Raw genomic sequence first — 17684 nt, 5'->3', positions numbered from 1 at the left:
TATGTCGGACATAACCCTCGACCACCAAAGGTAAAAGGTGATGCTTGCTGAGTAAGACCGATCAACCAATGAACATTGATGTGAGGAGGACAGAGTAGGAAGGGCATATTACTTAATTAACGGGTTTGTGTTTGTGCTTAATAGTGCAAGCAATCTTTAAAAGCTGTATGTCAGGAAACATTCAAAGGGGTCCACCTTTCGTATTCCTTTGGCATCAGAACCTCTTTCACATGCTTAGCTTTGTTAAGCAGTCAGTTCTTGAAACTGACTTTAGACATTCTTACGGGCACGTGAAAGTCGTATGCCTGACGACAAATGTTCTTTCACGGTTCCTTGAAAGCGATAAATCTAATTTATACATTTCATATCAAAGTAGTAAATCTAATTTACTTATATACGGGACCAAGTCAAGTATATTTCTATCAGTTCCTAATTCTTTATTTTGCAGTTATGCTTAGTTCTTATTTATACCATTTGAAAGCACATAAACAATTTATATGTTTTTAAAAGCAGATATTATTTTCGGTCCATAAAGCAATTTGGTAACGTGACAAAGTTCCTTTTCGGCTAGCCATTATGACATGTAAAAGGGGCTCCCAAGAAATACCAGGGTCACACGGACTGCTAAATCTAATCTTTCCTAGACAGAACCATCTCTTTCACGGTGTGAAAATGACAGCTCTTACTAAGATATTTTATTGCTTCATCATATTCTTCGATGAACTTTACTTATTCGAAGGTTTTCGAAAAGGCGAAAGAGTTATATTTTACCATTTCAAAAGCGTTAAAGCAATTTGGTAACGTGACAAAGTTCCATATGGGCCAGTTATTAGGACACGTAAAAGGGGTTAGTCGAAAAGCTGAGACTTTTCTTGACATTAACCTTATCTCTTACGGGTGGAGATTAACAGCTCTTATTCAGGTACTTTATTGCTTCATCACATTCTTCGATGAACTTTAACGCAATCGAAAGTTTTAAAAACAAAAACATAAAGAAAGCATAAAATCTTATTTTATCTTTCTCGATCTGAAAACCGATCCAAGAAATGTAAAAGTTTACATTTCATAAGAGAGCATAAAGAAAGCTTAAATCTAATTTAACTTTCTTAGTCGGTAGAACCGAACCAAGAAAATCTCATTTCTAATCGGTTTGGACTGTGAGGCTATAGAAGGTATTGGAAGCATCAATTTTATATTTAAAGAAGCTTTGAGCATGACTTGGGTTCTATGATTTCGGTTTCAGTTCCAATTGGGTACAAATGGCTGGTACAAGGGATTTCAAATCAAATTGAGTATCCAGAGGAGTTACTTATGCCATTTGGAACGATTTGAAAGAGCTTAGAAGCTTTGGCTCATGCTGGATTAGGTTCTGAGTCAAGTTAGCATGAAGGACATATGTTTTTCAATGTTTATATATTATTTTCCTTTGAATTTTGTATAAGATGTGTGATTTTTGTTTCACAGATTCAAAGATGTATATATCAAGGATTTTTGTTTCAAATTTCACATTTTTCTGAGCACCATAGCTCAATCAAAAAGGTTGAATCACAGCCAAGGGCATTCATGGTAATTTTACCAAATAAAATACAGAATTTCCATTTTTTTAAAGATGAACTTTGATAGATCATAACTCTGTGTAGGAAAGTCCAAATGGTGCAAACTTTATATCAATTTTATGTGTTTTGATGTGTTCTATCTGACTGTGAAGCTCATTTTTCACTTTGGTCCTTTGGTTAATCAGTATTGACAGATCTGTCAGCATAGGTCAAATGGGTGTATTTCGGTGCATTTCACTGCACCAGTGGTGCATTTAAAGCTTTATACTACTGATTCTGGCCTTGGTATGATACCAGAGGGTACCAGGAGGTATCAGGTGACATGGTAAAGGTCTGGTTTAGCTCAGAACAGGTTTTCAAGGGCTCAAAGCCACTATTTTTATACCAATAAACATAAAGAAGAAATCAAGATATTCAAAGTTCATCAGATCATCATTTTGAAACATTTAAAACATGTCAAGACTTTTAAATTATGCAGGGAGGTCCCTGGATGTTTGAAAATCATATTTTGGCACCTTTACACTTGATTTAAAGGCATTATCATCAAAACTTCAAGGATTTAAAGATGTAAATGACATGGAGTACCCTCCTGGCTTTTTTTTACACTTTAAACCTCAGTTTCTCACTATTTGCAAATAAACCCTTCAAAATAGTGAAATTAGTTATTTTGGCAGCATAACCTCACTATTTTCTGATTTTATTTGCATATAGGCCCTCTCAAGAGATCATTAGATTGAGGAACTGCAAAGGATGCCTGTGGCTCACTTTAAACAGCCCTTGTGTGTTTATATTTTGTTTTAAGTCACTTTAGTCCCTTGATTTGAATATTTTTATAAAAGAACTAAAGGATCAGATGAGCAAGGATGCCTGTGGCTCACTACACTCATTTTTACCCCTAATTGATTTACAAAAATAATCAAGGGAAGTAGAGAAGAAGAGAATATCAAAGAAAATAGAGAAAGTAGACTAAAATATAGTTTTTTTTATGAAAGATTTGTATTGAAATCATAGATCCTTGCATTTTAAATGTTTATACACCTTTTTATATATATTTAAGTGATTTTAGAAGAAAGCATCAGAACAGAATAGAAAAGAACAAGAAAATGTAAAGAAAATAGTCAAATTTCAAAGGAAACAAACTTTATTAGCCATGAAAGGCATACAACTCGACCCCAAGGGCCTTACATTACTTCAAAAACTCTAATTACCTATGAATTAGGTCTAGTGTAGGGGAAGTTTGGCCTCTGAAGGCTACTGGTGTACTGGTATACCAGTATGTATGTATGTATGTGTGTGTGTGTGTGTGTGTGAGTGTCTCTCTTGTATCTGTCTCCTCAGGTCTCTCCCTTCTTGTGTGTATCTTGTGTATGTATTTATAGCCCATGAGGCTCTAGGGTTTAGGGTTTGCATCTAGTTTGTGTTGGCATCATCTTTGCCCTTGAATCTTATCAATTTGATTTCAATGCTTCCGATTGGAGCTCCAATCTTCAAGGTGTCATTTGCAGAGCTGTGGACCAATCAATTTAAGCCATGTTGGCAGTCCATGGGATGTAGCAATCAGTGCCCTTGATTTCATGTGTTTAAAGGGCTGAGATGTGAAGACATGGAGTCATGCTCCTCCTCATGCATGGCAGAAGAGATTCTTCTATTTTGTCACGTTGTGGAGGTGTTATAACAGCTGTGCATGAAGTTAATTTGGGTGTCAGACCCTTCTAACATTTAATTTCCATTTTCGGATATACTGTACACTGCTTTCGTGCATATAAGTGTGCTAGCAGTCAATTCGGGCATATACTCTTTAAATTGATCATTTAAAGGTTTCATTTAACCTCCAGCGATCAACTTTAAGCACTCAGAGAGCTCATAATTCCTTTCATTACCTATAATTTTATAAGGCTTTACAATTCGGGTATCTCGGGTTCAAGTTATCCAGAACCATTCTTTCCAAATTAACCGTTCAAATAGCATCGTCTTGAGGTAAGAAGCTTCTCTGTGCTTTCAATTTCATGGTTTGAGCTTTGCTCCGCCGGAATCAGCGTTCTCCATCGTCAGAGAAGAGGAGAAAGGGAAGAAGGAAGAGAGGGAGAGACTGACTAGTGGAGCCCATATGTCAGTTCTCTTTCTCTGATCTCTCTCTTCTCTTACCTGAGCTTGGTATAGCGTGAGCCAAGCATAGGCTTGTGCGCGGTGTATGAGACACCGAGCGTATATAGACCGAAGGGGTCAAAACGCGCTGAGGCGCCGGGGTTTTAATCAGACCCGATTTTGATTGAGCTTGCCGCATGGTGAGCCGAGACACTGACATCTCGGTGCATAAGGCTCATTACTTGTGATTTGGGTCCACTCATCTATGGATTTCAGCGAAAATCACTCAGAGAGGCTGACAATGGGCCCCAGAGGTCAGGTTTAGGTTCGGTATACCCCGAATTGCACCCAGAATAACTAGGTTTAATGCTAAGGGTACCCAGGTTGAGGTGGCATCAATCAGAGGTTGCCATGTCATCAATTTCTCTTAAAAATTCATAACTCTTCAGCCATTTGGAGTTAGAATCTGTATTTTATATCAAAATTCATGGTTTCAAACATAGAATATTAACATGAATTTTAATATGTCTTTTCCCTTCATTTCGGGAAGATTTTAAATCATTTGGCGTCTTTCCAAGTATTTTTTTTTTATCATTGGCAATTTCTGTTTTATTCATTGGCAACTTTTTTTTAGGGTACAATAGCATCTAATTTGCATAAGTTATAACTTTTGGAAAATCAATCAGCGGGAGAGCCTTGTGCTCTGATACCACTGTTAGGAATTTGACAGTTCAAACCCATTGATTAGCTTAATATGCGGAAAGACCGTAAAACAAAAAATTTTACTTCTATATTAAGCCAAGGATTAAACGGGGTATGTCAGGAAACCTTCCAAGGCGATCCACCTTCAGTATTCCTTTGACATCAAAACCTCATTTAATCCTTTTACAGATCTACTCCATAATTGATTTCTAAAAAATTAAATCTATTTACCAATTAAATAGATTAATATAACATATTTATACCTTGATTCCAAATTCCAATTGGAAAGCAGACCGAGCAAGAAGAACGATCAGAAATGGTTGCCTCGGAGTATAAATCTACACACTTCCTACTAATATTAGACAAAATATAGATGGAGTTAGGGAAAAAAAATTATGGTCTGGTTCTGATTCATCCAAGAGGAAATATCACCTTATTAAATGGGAACAAATCTATCTTAGCAAGAATCAAGGAGGATTAGGCATACTAGACCTAGAAAGAAGGAATATATCCCTACTTGCCAAGTGGTGGTTTAGATTTAAGGATTCTACCTGTACTGGTAAATGGCAAGAAGTCATAATTGATAAATACAGTATGTCAGGTCTGGATATACCTGCCTGTTCTTCTTTTTGGTCAGGCATCCTATCAATAAGACACATAGCTGAATTAGTTATTAATAGGAAAGTAGGCAATAGACAGGATACCTCATTCTAGCTTGATAGATGGTTAAGAGAATGTGCTCTTTATTGTTTATATCCAAACTTATTTAGAATAACTCTAGATCCAAAATTTATGTCTCCAATGCCACCACTGAGATCTAGAGCTCTCTGACTCGGATCCTACCATGGTTAAATATTCTCAGAGGAATTTAGTCGAACAAGTGGTATGCAGTCTTTTGCTTAAGAACCTCCAAAGCAAGCAAGCCGACTAGCTGAAAACAAACACATAATTTACCTTCTCAGTCACTCAAGCATTATATAATAGTGGGATTGTAATTGCAAGTAACAAAGAAATTGTTTCATGTTAAATACTAATATAGTAAAATATTATGGTTCAATTTGCAGATAACTCTAACTTAAAGGGAAAAAAAACAAGATAGAAAGTGTTGTAGCTAAGAAATAGTTTTGCTCTTTTGATGTTTTCGTTTGTTGGTCCATCAAAATTAACTTACTTGAGCTCAAAAAGCCAATCGGAGTAGAGATCCTACCTCATTCTCTTTCTCATGCGAAGATGCAAGTTAACGAGGCTCTTTCGGATTTTGTCGAGGGATGCAAAGTAGCTATTGAGATTGAAGAGGAAAGAAGGTAAGGGAATGGGAAAAGAGAGAAATGGGAAAGGTGGAATTAGAGACAAAACTTTCGAGATAGAAACAGAGAAATGGGTTTTGGGTTTCAGTAGAGTAGGAAAAATGACACGACAGAGCCGATTCTGTCACAAAAAAAATTTGAAGCCAAATTCGAACTAAGACTGAGCTATTGTTCAGTTCATGACTAAACTAAGACTGAGATATTGTAAATACTTCTAGTCGTTAGCTTTATGCTATTTTATTAACCATGCATATATGCATTGTGCATGGTGGTGTTTGAGCTAACATTTATCTAAAACTTTACATGTATTTTAAATTTTATTTACTATATTTTTTAGATAGTGATTTTGTACCTCTCTAAAAATAGTAAATAAAAGTTCCAAAAAATATAAAATTTGGTCAACAAACAAATTTTAATATGAATATCATGTTGAAAATAGAAATAAAGAATGTGGGGGGGGGGCATGAATAGAGCACAATACAATAGTACATTTTAACCCTACTCAATAGTAAAACCCAATTTTATGGTTCACACTTATACAGCTTAGAAAAAAAAAATTGTCACACACCGAGACAACCCGCTACGTATTTCTACGTAAGGCGTGTGCACATCACATACATTATTAATAAAAATATAAATAAAGCAACATTTATTTCATAAGCAAAAGAGTTAAACAAATGATCACGACCGACATGGCTAGTAACACAACACTGCCATGCCGACTCAATGTATCAATTATTGAAACATGAAAATAAAACTAAGCAACATGTGGCAGTGTATCAATTCTTATATCTTCCTGCTTAGTCTCACTCTTGTCCTTGCTCAAATCCTTGTTCTTCGTTACCTGGAACCCACGTAAAAGTGGAACGGGTGAGAGATCGAACCTTCTCTCAGTGCGGGATTTAGTTTCACCCCAGAGTTTATAAAACATTTACCTTATTCTCACAAATATGCTTGGAATAAAATGCACATGTGTAACCTAATGCAATGCATCTACTATTATTATATCTATTTTCATATTCTTTTCACTTTTCACAATTATCCATTCACTCGCCAAACCAATGGGAAGTCCAACCAACATCGGAAAGGCCGCCAATCCACTGGAAAGTCCAACCAACAGTGGGAGGTTGCCAACTCACTGGGAAGTCAAACCAACAGTGAGAGGTTGTCGCCCTAACCGCGGAACTCCCGCCAGACGCTAGGGTTAGACCCGTGACAGGACCGCTTTCGCCTATAGTCACATTATCGAGGGGTCCAGTCGAACACTAGACCCAATGTATACATCCCAATATGCAAGCATATCGGCCCCTGATCAGTTTCCTTATTTGTTCATTTTCAACCACATTTATTCAATTATACAATTCATGCCATGCTCAACACATCCTATTCATGCAAGTTCTTTGTCAATATATGAATCCTATCATTTCATGCAATTTATTTGTGTCTACTCAAGTCATACGAATGGTTCGAAAATAATATGCATAAATCCAACTAATGCAACAATAACAAGCAGTTGAATGACAATAGGAAAGTAAAATAGTTTTATAAAGTCTAGGAAACCCGCACCTGTTGTCGTAGGGAAATCGTTAGGCGTCTCGAGATCTTCTAGGACTCCAGAGTTCAAACCTAAACGTCATGTATACGTTACTCCTAAATTAGTGTTGCGTATTAATAATTATATAGTTATTTGATTACTTCCTAAAATATTTATGATTCCTAGAGTATAATTACTTGATTAAATAGTTAAAAGAAATAAGATAAAGAAGTATCAAGTATAAAATAAAAGAAAAGGTGCTAGATACTCTAACCGAACCAATTACTCATTAAAATCTCTAACCGAGAATAAAGGCACACAAAAAGAAATCATTAAAATTTCAAGATGTGAAACAATTAAATCGAATTATTAATAAAAGAAATTAGTCCCTAAATCCAGTAACCGGATTTATATATGCAATAGATTATTTAATACAGAAATAAAATAAAAAGGCTTATTCAATCTTAGAAGTTTAATTTTATTAATTTAATGAATTGTTGAATACCGGACCGATATTAAATTTTGTTGAGATAAAAAATACACTATTGGAAATGAGTTATTAATGGGATCTTAATAGTCATGTATAAATATATTACTAATAGAGATCTTGGATTTGTGAATTGTGAGACAGATTTTAGAAATTAATGCATATCTTGTTGAAAACATGGTAAGTAAATTATTAAAGGAAAGTATTATCAGATTCTAATAACAGAGTAATTTCTAATTCCATATGTTTCCTTGAGTATTACAACTCGTAGGGAAAATAAGATAAAAAATTTGAGAACAGAAGTTCATGATATCATCTATATATATTTATAAAACTAATTTATTTTTAGTTGAAAGGAAAAATAATTTGTGAGAGAGAATTAATAGAATCATGGTGTGAGATTCAAAGTTATTGTTACTTTAACCATTGGAACATCTAAGGTTCCTTTTGGGGTTGTCATTGTAACATGACCCGTATAGGTGTCTTGCACCGATTATAGGTTGGATTATGCATAAAATAAAACAAAAAGAACAACAATAAAGTACAAATAGAATAAGAACAAGAATCAAACCAAGCCTCATAGATGTTATACATCGTTTATGCCTTGGATTTCAAAAAAAAGAAAAAAAAATAAAACAATCAAACCAAGCCGTACAGATGTTATACATCGTTTATGCCTTGGATTTCAAGAAAGTAAGAAAATAAAACAAGCTAGATTAATATACTGTCAAGAAGAACAGCCGTGGCATTAGGTACTTGTTTATTTGATATAAGGATTATTAATTTATTCAAGCTAAGAACAATAATTTAATTAGTTTGAAGTTAGATGGTTACCTTGGGCCGACGGGAGAAAATGGTTTGGTTTGTATATTTTAATTTTTTTTTTTGTCTTGTTTTGTTTTGTTATGAGAGAGAGAGTGTCGGCTGTGGTGTAAAATGGGGAGAGGGATTTAAATAGGAGTGATTAGGTTTAGTAATTTAATTAGGGAGTTGGGTTTGGATTCGTGAGCTAGGTTAATTTATTTTTGTTTGAGCCTCTAAATTAATTTAATTATATTTTGATTAGTCTAATGAATTAAATTATGTTTGGATTTCTTAACTAATTAAACATTTTAATTAAATGAGTCTGTTACCTAAATGCCGTGGCATTACAAAAATCCATGAAAGGGTTGGAATCGTAAAAATATCAACAATTGAGTTAATAATTTGCAATGCATATCATTATGAGATATTACAATATAGTACAAGCCTGGGGAAAATACAAAACAAATTAACTAAAACATTTGCACCTTATATAAATAAAGATTACAAGTTTATAGCAATCTAATTTGAACCACCCAAAAAGTTTGCAGTGCTATCCACTTAAATACCTTCCCTCTGGGAAAAATGCAAACAGAAATTGTACCAACATTCATGTTCACACCGAAGATATAGAAACACAAGAACTCAAAACACACACACATGCACTCACAAACTAAAACTTATGGAGCAGGCAATTTATCCTTCAAGTACGTGAGAATCACATTTGTCCCTCGATCCAAGATGCTGCGTCTTATACTGTCAGAGAGAGAGAGAGGGAAATGTGAGAGATCAAAAAAATGTGCTGCCAATTTTTTCAAAAAGAAAGAGAAATAAAATACCATTCTCTTCTGCAACCAAAGCATTTTAATCTGAGTTAAGTCAATCAAAATTTCTGCAACCAAAGCTGATTTTGATAGAATAGTACTAAAACTTTCCAATCGGTTTGACCATTTCAAACACACCAAATTAATCACAACTCCATAATAGAATCCCAAAACTAGAGTAAAATTATGTGACTTTTGGCTGTACATCTCATATTGACTGAACTGAAACAGTATTAAATTACAAGTTTACATTCATTGACTTTAAAATAGAGTTAAAATGCTCAGGCTTTGCAGTAGTCATCTAATAATCAAACTCAAACTTCAGTACCTACTAACTTTTCAACTTAACTTTTGTTTTTTGGAGGTCTCTGTAGAAAATAATTAAAATATATGAAAAGAGAGACTACCTCCGCAATGGATTTCCATCAACTTTCAGAACCTGAAGGCTTGTCTCTAGCAATCCCTGCATGCGTAGAAAGAAACAGTTCACAATTAGAGGTGATGGAGGAATATATACCAATTATACGGTATTTAGTGTGCACTGGTATAGGCTGGCAGTAAAATAGTCTAATCTGAAGAAGAGATGCCAAAAGAAGCTTCTCTTGCTTATCAACATCAGACCCTCAAAAACATAAATTAAGGAAACCAGAAGAAAATGGAACAAATTTAAAGAAAAAGAAAACCAGTTCGGCTGGAAGCGAAGCAATATTATTATCTGATAGATCAAGTTCCGTAAGAGAGGTCATGCACTTGATTTCCTACAAGTAAAAAAAAAAGGAGCATTTTTACATTTTGAAAATAAGGTGCATGCTATTTTTGGTGGAACATTGTATTTCAATTATGAATTTACAGTGTTATACCTGGGGGATGCTTACTAAATTGTTCTGGCTCAAGTTAAGAATTTTTAGCTTTGTTAGGCCCAATACACCAGTGGGAAATTGACCCTGCTGTGTTCGCCTATTTCAAAATAGAGAAACATTAGATAGTTTTAATTCACAATGCACTATCAGCAACAGATTGAATGTATTCCGCCCCCGTATCTGCAAAAAAAGAATAGTGAGACTATGCATAGCACATATTGGCCCGCACTATGAAGATCACTCGATTGAATTTTATATTTTTTATAATTTTTTTTACCATTGTTTTTAGATAGGTAGAAAATCACTCGATTTGAAAATTCCGGACCATTCAAAAACAGTAATATGCTACCTATTTAAAAAAAATAGTAAAAAAATTCCAAAAAATGACAATTTAGTCTGCAAGTACATATCCATATGAAGATCATGTTGAATGGTTTGGGTCGACCGTTAGGACTTTGAAAATGAAAATATAGATCCATAGTACGGACCAATCTGCGCTATGCATAGTAGCATTGCCTTACTATAAAATGGAACTGTATACTATATACAGGCTACAAATTTCAAACCAAGGGAAAGGAAAAGCTTTAAGAGGCCTTAGATAATGCGCACACCTTAAATAAAGTTCCTGTAATTGCGATAACACAGAGATGGCAGAAGGATCTGGAAGTGAAGATGCAGTGCAACTCAGATCCAGTATTTCTAGTTGCGACAGCTCTTCCAGAGCATTAGCTGGAATCTATAAGACAAAACACAATGCACAGCTAATGCTTAATAAAAAAATTCTCTGCCATATCTCAATACATGCATTTTTCTTCCAAGAAAAAAACATAATTATGTTCTGTGGTTCATTGGTCCAAGTAAGATTGTGATAGTGCCAAAAATTTTATTTTATTAATTTTATGTTTCTACCCCCAAAACAATGTTTCTCAAGTCAAAATCATTGCTACCGATTGAAACCAGCATATCAATTAAAGGACAAAGAGGACGCCATATTACTCAAGCATTCGAAATTAGCAATTAATTTGATGCTTTCTATCAACATTCTATCGGGTCCGTATTTATACAGGGGAATTGTATTTTTTTGGCATCCTGACATTTTCAATGGGTACTATTTATACAGGGGTCCGTAGAATCAAGATTTCAGATTTTTCTGTTAAATTGGCTCGAGCTTGTACTTTTGATTTCTTCTAGACTTAATTAAAATAATTCAGAGATATTTATGACATGTAATGCACAGGAAATTACCTTTGACAAAGGATTGTTATCAAGCTTCAAACAGACAAGACTGGGGAGAGAGGATAGCACTTTTCCCGGCCATTCTTTTATTTTATTGCCTGACAAAATCAGCTCCTGAAAGAACTCACCTCAATTTAAAAACTTATTCTGTTGTTATCTCAAAATGTAATTTTTTTAATATAATGGATGGTTAAACAAAATAAAAAAAACTACATCGATTTAAAATTGATGTTTCAAACAAGTACAAAAAGATAATTGATTTTACCTGAAGATGAGAACAGCTTGATAGTTCATCTGGCAGCTTGTCAATTGAATTCTTCGAAAGATCGAGCTTGATCAAATTAGCAGTCTCCCATGTGACAGACGGCACACTTGTCAGATCTATACCACTCAGATTCAACTCCTGAAACACAGAAGCAAAGGACCAATTTCAACTGTAATTTAAGAAACTTCCAAACATCATGCCAGACCCGAAAAATTAAGAGGTATTATCGAGATACCTATAATTGCAACTAGTCCTTCCCATTTTCTCGAAAGAAGAATATTTTGGATATTCTTAAAAAGGTACTAAATGATAATTATCTATGAGTTTATATTTCGGAAGTGTGCATGAGAAATCCAGTGCTCAATTCTAATTTGTGCTTTATACTTGTCTGAAAAATATTCGAGTGGCTTTCATAAGCTTATTTAGTAAGAAAAACCAAAATTAGAGCTAAGTAGTTTCTTGTTTAGGTAGTTATCAACAAATATGAAGGAGAGTTGAAGTTTGTTATACCTTGGAGGAAAGAGACAATCGAGCTGCCTGGGCAATTACATCATCTTTTCTAGGAGTGCTTGTAGATGCCAGTTCTGCAAAAGAAAAAAAAAACCCTAAAATTACATCTTTGTGTTTCTAAAAGCCATAACATAAAATACGAAACTTTTTGAAAAGACGCTTCTTACAAAATCTCTCACAAGTTGGTCATCCCCATCTCTATACCAATAACTCTCTAAATTCAGAACTAAAAGTTCCAAGTACTTTTCATCTATTAGATGACATTTCTTCTTTTCTTTTAGTTCCAAATCCCCAACAGGGGAAAAATGAGGCTTGCCAAGTAAAAGCTGTTGGTATTAAAAATTGCATGCAAGTACCTTCTTCAGCCGATGAGAGCCGGCTCCTCAAGTACTTCAGTAGAGCAACTGTAGACCCAGTAACTAATGAGCTGGTCAAATGAGAAAAAAAAAAGAAAAAAAAAAAAAGATTATATGATAAAAAATTAGCAGTTAATCAAAAACCCAAATGACTGCAAAAGTTATTAGCTTACCTCCTAAGCGTTCTTATAGGATTTCCGTTCAACAGAAGTCTTCTCAAGCTTGTCATTGTACCTAAAAAGTAATGAATTTTTTTTTACATCATATGGTTTTGCAAACTGTTCAATGGTTAATCATACTTGCATCTAACAGACAACTTTTTGAGATTTAAGTATTGATATTCTATTAAACCACAGGCTTAGTGCAGTGGCACGAGCCCTCGTCTCTCTTTGGAGAGACGCAGGTTCAGTTCTCGAGAATAACATCAAAAAGATGCTGGGGGTGTACCGGGGCCCTTAAATAAAAAAAATGTATTGATATTCTATTCTTCATAACCCCGCCCCCTACAAGATAAATACGAACAACATTCAAGCCCATAGATGAGATTCAAGTTTTCACAATTAGAGGGCTGTTGTTTGATTTTAGAAATAGAACAAACTGTATACTGCAAAAAATCTGAGGGTTAGACATCAATAATGCAAGGTTTAGGTACTCTCAAAAATGAAAAAAGAAACACAGATAAAAGAAAGCAGACAGTGGGGAGTTTGTACCAAGCTCGGGTGGCAATCCAGAGAGAGAATTATTAGACAAATCCAGTGCAGAGAGCTTCAAACGGCATCCTCCAACAGGGTATTCCTTCAACTGAACAAAAATAAAAAGTAGGTGTATCAACATTTATGTACTACATGTGCGAATGGTGCGACAAGGATTAGAATTTATGACAGGTGTTTGCACCCTAATGTTCTCATTTCTCATATATGTAACCAGCACCAAAACTTAAGGTACTTGTAAAAGTTACCTAACTGTTAAACTTATGTGACATATTGCATTCATACCGTAACAACCATGTCATTACTAATAGCAAAAAACCAATCAGTTGCTAGATTAAAAGGCATATTCGATGTTAAAAACTCTGCCACTACAATTGTTTTGGTTCGTTCCTGAATCTTACTTGATCTAAAATCAAACAGTAGGAGCAATATTTATCAACAAGAGTATGAAATGGACAAGAAATTATCAGTTGAGTTAAGATGAACAAATGCGGGCAATTCAATCATTTTTATACACAAACTAGAAAGCAGTTTGGTGCTAATTGAAAACATTAAAATGTTAGGTCTAGTTGTAAATGTGATAAACCTTCAGTAAAATTGCATGGTCAGAGCTCAACTAAAGCTTCCAGCGCATTAATGATTTGCTCACAGGTATATACTAGTTGGTACTGTTAGATGTTAAGATAAGAGGTTAATGAAGCACTAAAACCTTATTCGATCGAAGATCCAATGTTCCCAGACGAGAAAGTTCGCCAATTTCATCTGGGATCGTTGATAACAAGTTGTTGCTGAAATTAAGAAAATAAACTGCAAATGTAAGCAAGTATTTATAGGATGTCGATTGGTGACTTGCATGACATGTGAGCCTGATGAAAACCAAGAGTGGATAATAGGTCAGGTTAGGATCAAAACTTCTGCCAGTCAAGTCTGGTTCGACCCGACCATTTTAGAGTTATTTTAATTTTTGCTAATTTAAAAGGCTAAACTAGTTAAGATAAAGATATATATTCAATTCACCAGAAGGCAGTATGCATATCTTAAATCTTGAGGTCCAGTCAAATTATCAGGAAAACCTGACCAGATAGGTTAACAGATTGGATCCGTGTCAGTATTCATCGGCCCACTGACAATTCCGATTGAATTTAACCAAACTTGCTTTTACATAAAAAAAATACAGATCCTACCGAGCTTAACCCATTGTAACCCTAATGTGTACATTTCATAGTAGCAATTCGTAGTTCATGAAGTAATAAGCTAGCTTGTCAGTTTTATTTTTCTATTTTGAAATGTAATCAGAAAATACTATTCAATATATAAATAAGTAATATTTAAAAAAGATTACTACTATTATTCTAGAAAGAATTCACGAACCCAAGGTAAATCTCCGCAAGTGAAGAGCATCCTTTTATTGAAAGTGGAATTGATGAAATTCCTGAGGAAACACCCTAACAGTCAGAAAAAAATCATAGCAATGCAACAAACCAGCATTAGATTTGAAGATGAAAAGTATTAAAAATTAAACTCACTATTTTGGTGCAAATCCAAACGGATCAGCTTAGAGAGAGCTCCTATGCTTTCTGGGATACCCATCAGCTGATTCCTTGCTTATAGAAGAGACAAAAAAAAATACACCTTTAAGTTAAGAATGCTTTCTGTGCATCTAATTCCAGCAGAGCTTGAATTAATAAAACTGAAAGTAAAATTAATATCTAAAATAACAGTGTATACCAGCATTTAACTCTGTTAGAGCAGTCCATGAGCTAAGCATGTTATCAGAGAGAGTTGTCACCTTATTTCCCTAAAGTTAAATGGTACATGGTAAAAATGTAAATGAACTCCTCAAACTTAGAATTTGATAAAAAAAAAGTATAATTGTTCTACCTCTATGTCAAGTTTGAACAGCTTGGTGCAGTTGACAAGCTCATCTGGCAATTTAGTCAGGGAATTATCAGTTGCCTAGAGAACACACAAAAGGAACAAATGAGTAATGACAATAATTGAATTTAATTGTTGTAGTTTGCTTTATTTGTTGGCCCACTTCACTTTAAAATAGGATAGAATTGAGCCTCAGGTGCACAGCTGAGGATTAAATTAGGGTTACCTGCGATAAAATTGGGGCTTTGCTTAATAATTGAGAGAACCGGTATGATACTGCCAGAGCAGATAATTTCTATGCATAAGTAAAGAAAATTTAGCTGTTGATTGATCAACCTTTAGGTCTGCTAAATCTGAGCAACTTCCGAGAGCACTTGGCAACTCTTTTAGAAGGTTATTTGAACAATCAAGCCTGTATCATTAGGTTGATGTTACAAAAGGTATTCACTGCTAGGGTGTAGCGTAAATATAATGAGATTTAAAATACAGAAACTTACTTAATCAGTGCTGTGGCCAACCCAATCTTTTCAGGTATAATAGTTATTTGGTTATATGAGATATCCAATGCTTTTAGCAAAGGTAACCTGAGCAACCAAGTAAAATGTTTGAAAAAATTAGTGAAGAAATTATAAGCAAAAAGAATATTTCACGGCCAAGTCCTTTATGGTTGTTATTTTTGGGCCCTTCATCAGTTATCTTTAACAAGGTTAACATGGCATGGGTTCGAGTAAAATGAGTAGTAGTTGGACCCACTTTGGAGACCAAATAGATAATAGAACTTTTCTGAATCAAAATTTGCTCCCCTTTTATGCCCTCAATTAGGATTATACAACACGACATATCAGCATCCAAGTGCATGCCATGTATGTTAACACATTAGGAGATATTGAAGAGGACCTATAGGGAAAAAACATAGAGGCCTTCTGCCAGATTCAACTAGAACAGAAACTACTTACTCTCCAACAGCAGAAGGAAGGGATGAAATCCTGTTATGACTTATGTTCAAAACAGTTAGCGAGCTAAGGTTGCGCAGGTCTTCTTTCAATACTTCAAGGTTGTTATGCGCCAAAATAAGCTTTTGCAACTCCACGGTCTACAAAATTCATTATCAACAATGTTATTACATTCACAAAGGATAAAGATGTCCAAATTTGATAACTGTACCGATTAAGGAAAGTAGCCAAGTATTCTGTTTTCACTGTGACAGTTTATAAATAAAACATAGAAAAATATAGTGCAAAAATAGGCCCTGCCCTATTGAAAAATCAAAAAGTTCTTTCAGTGCGGATGCAATATCATGCCGTTGATTAAATATGTATTTATTGCACAACCCTAATCATCAATTTTTGTGGCTCTCTGTCAAACTTTCTCTTTTAATACGATTGAATTAGAGGTCAGGTTGAGGTTAAAACTTAAAAAATCAAGTTCTTGCCACAAAAGGACCACATAATCTAACATGGTAGGTAATAATTGGACAGGTGGTGCTGTTAACTTGCTCAGTGGATTATAATAGGTAGACCGCCTACTAATTTAAAAAAGATTAATTAATAATTCAACAGGTACTGGATCATTCAGTCTTGCATGCAGGGAGCGATGAGACTATGTTGTCCTCATTTTGCTAAAAATGAGAAGCTTTGTGACTGTTTCTTTACATGTACATAGTAACGCACCATTAATAGAAATGACAAATGAGAGAGATAAAGAGAGATGTTAAGTACCTCCCACCAATTCTCATCCTGACCAACAGCATCAAGGCTCTGGTAAACCTCATTAGGAACCTCTCTGTTCAGTTAATTTCAAAGAACAGCAGATCATTGTTCAGTACAATGTGAATAGTCTAACTAGAATTTGGAGAAAGGAAATATAATAACGTTACTAGTTTTGGGTAGTAATCACTACAGCTAATCTTCATTTATTAATGTACGCACCTTATCATTGATCATAAACCAAGCTAAAAAGAATCTAAAGCCAACTTAATTTCAGAGGCGAAAAGCTAACCTTAGTGAGCGATTTGAGAGATTGAGAGACCCAGACTCGCGCGCCGACTTAAGAACCCGTTCCATTTCTCTCGCAGATTCTGGATTCAGATCTCCATTAGATTTCTGGATTCAGTTTCTCCACAAGCTTTGAATGTTAGATCTCACAGGACTGTGCTGTTCTTTCGATGAAAGGAGAGGCCATTTAATTGGAAAAATAAATATTTCATGTATTATGCACCCTTTTAATAGTTTGATTCGGTTTGATTCAGAAATTTTAAGACTAGTTAGATTGAACCAACTAAAATTTTTAAACACAGCTCCGTTTTTAAAACTTATGACATAATATATATTTGTTGATTCAATTTAAAACTGATTAAACTGACTAAACAAAAAAATTAAATTCATTTCTAAAAAAAATGCAAAAAATTAACAAAATATATTTATTTTTATGATTAATATCATATTTTTGGTTCGGTTATTATTCTATTTCAATTGCTTCGGTTTTGATTTTTGAAAATCAAATAAAACTTTGATTTATCTATTTTAATTCGATTTGAATCATAAAAATTATATTTTCTTTTTCGATTTTTAATCATT

General features: G+C 34.4%; 1 protein-coding gene across 1 annotated transcript; it reads right to left on the bottom strand.

The window, feature by feature from the left end:
* Window positions 1-8941: 8941 nt before the first annotated feature.
* LOC144547229 (plant intracellular Ras-group-related LRR protein 6-like) lies at window positions 8942-17307 on the bottom strand. Its single transcript, XM_078295818.1, has 21 exons — window positions 17107-17307; window positions 16827-16890; window positions 16065-16201; window positions 15606-15692; window positions 15445-15520; window positions 15115-15189; window positions 14962-15031; window positions 14760-14837; window positions 14605-14665; window positions 13943-14021; window positions 13234-13324; window positions 12697-12757; window positions 12524-12594; window positions 12168-12241; window positions 11658-11795; window positions 11402-11506; window positions 10768-10892; window positions 10157-10253; window positions 9980-10054; window positions 9704-9759; window positions 8942-9228 (listed from the first exon to the last, which is right to left on the bottom strand). Exons 1-21 carry the CDS (start codon window positions 17169-17171, stop codon window positions 9153-9155), a joined length of 1761 nt encoding a protein of 586 aa, XP_078151944.1. The 5' UTR covers window positions 17172-17307; the 3' UTR covers window positions 8942-9152.
* Between the last annotated feature and the right edge of the window lie 377 nt (window positions 17308-17684).

This window comes from Carex rostrata, chromosome 2 (assembly GCF_964058835.1).
Source record: "Carex rostrata chromosome 2, lpCarRost1.2, whole genome shotgun sequence".
NCBI lineage: Eukaryota > Viridiplantae > Streptophyta > Magnoliopsida > Poales > Cyperaceae > Carex > Carex rostrata.
Note: the sequence above shows the minus strand (reverse complement) of the source record. Positions and strands in the feature narration are given on the sequence as shown.

What these genes read in the sequence shown, in the direction of transcription:
- LOC144547229 (XM_078295818.1), bottom strand. Translation starts at nt 17,171, where the DNA reads ATGGAACGGGTTCTTAAGTCGGCGCGCGAGTCTGGGTCTCTCAATCTC. An exon ending in ATAACAATCCTTTGTCAAAG is followed by an intron (nt 10,893 to 11,401) that starts GTAATTTCCTGT and finishes TTTGTCTTATAG; the next exon opens with ATTCCAGCTAATGCTCTGGA. An exon ending in CTTCGCTTCCAGCCGAACTG is followed by an intron (nt 9,760 to 9,979) that starts GTTTTCTTTTTC and finishes CTACGCATGCAG; the next exon opens with GGATTGCTAGAGACAAGCCT.